At 56.4% G+C, this 3,104-nt stretch overlaps 1 protein-coding gene across 2 annotated transcripts in view; it reads right to left on the bottom strand.

Moving 5' to 3' along the window:
* Positions 1-3,104, bottom strand: part of FRMD8 (FERM domain containing 8) — a 20,242-nt gene that overhangs the window by 16,393 nt on the left and 745 nt on the right. The window contains exons 2-3 of one of the 2 annotated variants that reach the window (XM_006911109.3): positions 2,860-2,944; positions 1,222-1,389 (exon numbers count right to left, since the gene is read on the bottom strand). In XM_006911109.3, the coding sequence (XP_006911171.1) occupies positions 1,222-1,389; positions 2,860-2,944 (253 nt within the window). Of the gene's footprint in view, positions 1-1,221; positions 1,390-2,420; positions 2,497-2,859; positions 2,945-3,104 lie in introns of those variants that run through there. The other variant, XM_015588850.2, reaches the window with a different exon arrangement.

The following is a 3,104-nucleotide window of genomic DNA, read 5'->3' on the forward strand; positions in this document are numbered from 1 at the left end:
GGGAGTAGGGGGCGCGCAGGAAACAAACTATCCAACTAGAGGGACAGGGAGCCTGGCAGGGGCCAGCCAGCCACATAGAACTGCCACCCCCGACTTTTCAAAGACACAAGGCAAGGGGCCCACAGTTCTGACCGACAGCCTGGAGAGTGAAGAAGGGGCAGCTGAGCTGGGTTGGGAGCGGCTGCAAGAGACAGGTCAGCAGGATGAGGGTGGGCGAGAGCAGCAGCTGCGCAGGAAGCTCCAACTGGTGGGCAGGGGGTTGGGGGACAGGCACTCCCTCTCCCGCCAAGCCAGCTGATAGCCTCTCTCCAGGGTGAACGCACCAGGGACCCCAACCACTAGGAGTCCTGGGGACCAGTCACTCCCTTCTTGCCCCTGCCCCTCTTACAAGGAAGGAGAAAGTTTTAAGCTCAGAAAACATGCCTTGCCCTGGCAACAGCTGGGGCATCCTCTCCCACCCCCTTCCTGTCCAAACCAGCAGGCTGGAGGCCCCACTCAGAGGCCCCAGGGAGCGCCCAGACCCCACTCTTGCTCTATCCCTGCCTTAGGATCTCAGCCTGAAAGGGCAGGACACAGGCAGTCACAGGCCAGAAACCAGGCGGGCTGGAGGCCCCTTGTAGAGAAGGTGGTTCTCACTTGTCCTGCCCTCCCCACCCTCAGGAAAAGCTTCATCTTCAAGGGTGGCTGTTTTCTGGGCCAGGTCCCACCTTCCTCCCTGCCCTTGAGGAGCAGAACGCAGTTCCGAGAGGCCAGCTGGGACTGCCCGGGCTTCTGTTCTGGTCTCGATCCTACCACGCACTGGCCCTACCCTTCCAAACCTTGATCTCCTCATCTGCAAGACAGGGCTGGGCCATGAGGAAAAGGCGAAATCCTGCTCACGAAACACCAGCTCAGGTTGTGGCACAGACCATGTGTTCGGTGCACGCGAATCCCTCTGTCCCTGTCATCGCCCCCATCCTGTTTCCTCTGATGCCTCAGGCTCCGTACTGCTGAGGCTGATGGGCAGTCTCAGCCCCTCCTCTGCCACCAGCAGAGAGGTGTGGGCAGAGAAGCCAGGAGTCCTCTTAGGGCTCTGGGTCCTCAAAAGAGCGGACAGCTCCAGGCCACACACAAGTCCCACCTTCCCCTGATGTACAGTGGCCACAGGTTCTGGAAGTTGCCCCCCACAACTGGTCAGCACCTTCCCGACCTTCCTACCCTGGCTCCTCAGCCGAGCCTTACCCAGCAGAGGGGAGACGAGCCAGAGCGCGAAGGCATCCAGGGCGATGTCCGGCAGCTGCAGGACCTCACGGATGGCACGGTGCAGCTCGTGGGCACTGAAGGACGGCAGGTTCTCCACAGCCAGGGGCACCACCGAGTCATCCGCGAGATACACCAGCACGTCGGCGGCTGCAATGGAGGCCAGGCAGGGTCAGCTGGGCCCATTGCCCAGGCAATGCCCACCAGGTACCCTCCACCCCTACTGGGGCTGGAGCCCTCACCCTACACCCCTCAGGATGACCAAGGCTACATTCCAGAGGCAGAGCCTTGAAGGACCCTGTGAAGAATGCTGTCTGTTAAAACTTGAGACCCTCAAACCACCCAGAAACCTAGCAATTCCAGCCCAAGGACCAGCCTAGCCCCACCCTAATCCTCAAAAGTTCAAATCAGGGCTGGACATATTCCCCCGCACATTCCCCTGGCAGCCCCAAAGACCCTGCTATGCTTCTTCCCTGGAGAACATTCCACAGGTGGGGACTGAGGCATAGGTTGAACCCACCGTGAGGTTACAGCACTTAGTAAATCAGGCTGGGAGGATGGAGGGCTGGTGACCCACTGTTATCTTCATGCAAACTGCTGTCTCTCTCTGGCCCAGGCTAAGATGGGAACTAAGGAGTCAAGGCCACCCTAGGGTAAAGCACGTCCCAGGATGCCCTTGCGCTCTGGCTCGTCTCCCCTCTGCTTCCTTAGAACTCTTGAAGCCTCAAGACTCAATCCCATGGCCTTTAAAACGGTCTTAAACAGGCCAGGGGAAGTATGAGTTGAGTGTTCCCTCAGGACAGCCTCTGGGATTCCTATTTAGAGCCCAAAGAGACCCTTGGGAAAGCTGCCAGATTCAAATGTCCATTCCTGGAACTGCAGGTACCGTGAAGGAGCACTGACCTTGGAGGCCAAAGTACCGGGGTTCCAATCCTCGCCTGGCCCCCAACTGGCTGGTTGACTTTAGCAAGTCAACGTGTCAGCTGCCTCACCTATAAAGCAGGGTTATTACCCCTCCCTCAAAGAGCGGCTGTGAAGCAAATGAGGTGAAGCCTGTGAAAGGCAAGGGCAGAGTTTACCATTAATACAAGTAAAGGTGCTTTTTGGATCCCCAGTCTGTTTCCCAAAAGCTACTTTCTTGAGGGATCATAAAATAATCTCCAAGAGGCTGAGACTCAGACCCATTTTTTAGGCAGGGAAACCCGATGTACTGAAGGCTCCAGTATCCTGTGACTTAACCTCTCCAGGACCCGATTTCCTTCTTATAAAACAAAGATAATGGTCCCTGCTTTCAAAAAGCTGTTTGTGAGAAAGAAATCCAACAAAGAAAGTGAATGTGTCACTTTTCATTCATAAGATTTCTTTTGAATTTCACAGCTGTTCTACACGCTCATTTTACAAATGAGGAAAGAGATTCATGGAGTACCAGGGCCAGTACCCTAGTGACAAAGCCCAGGTCCTCTTACTGACTTTGTCACTTTTCCATACCTCAACATACCTTATTCGTTAATTAACACATAAGATTCTCTTTAATGGAAGAGATGACAAACCAGGACCACTTCCCCAGGGCTGGGGCCCCAGGAGGATTGGGGGGTGGAGGAGATGAGGGCAAGGACCCACCTCGGGCTCCCATGGAGGACACGCTGCTTCGATGGGACCGCTCAGAGGGGCCGGGCTGCCCGGCACTGCTTTCTGTCCCGTCCATCTGCAGAAGGAAAGAGAAAGACCAGATACTGGGGTCCGGAGCTGGGGAGTTGGGAAGGGACCGGGCTGATCTTCGAAAGTGAACAGCTGTGGCTGGGGGCACTGGTGTTCGCACTAGCGGGGTGGGGGTGGGGTCCTGAGCTCCCTGGAGGTCAGGGCTG

The sequence above is a fragment of the Pteropus alecto genome, unplaced genomic scaffold, assembly GCF_000325575.1.
Source record: "Pteropus alecto unplaced genomic scaffold, ASM32557v1 scaffold43, whole genome shotgun sequence".
In the NCBI taxonomy this organism is placed as follows: domain Eukaryota; kingdom Metazoa; phylum Chordata; class Mammalia; order Chiroptera; family Pteropodidae; genus Pteropus; species Pteropus alecto.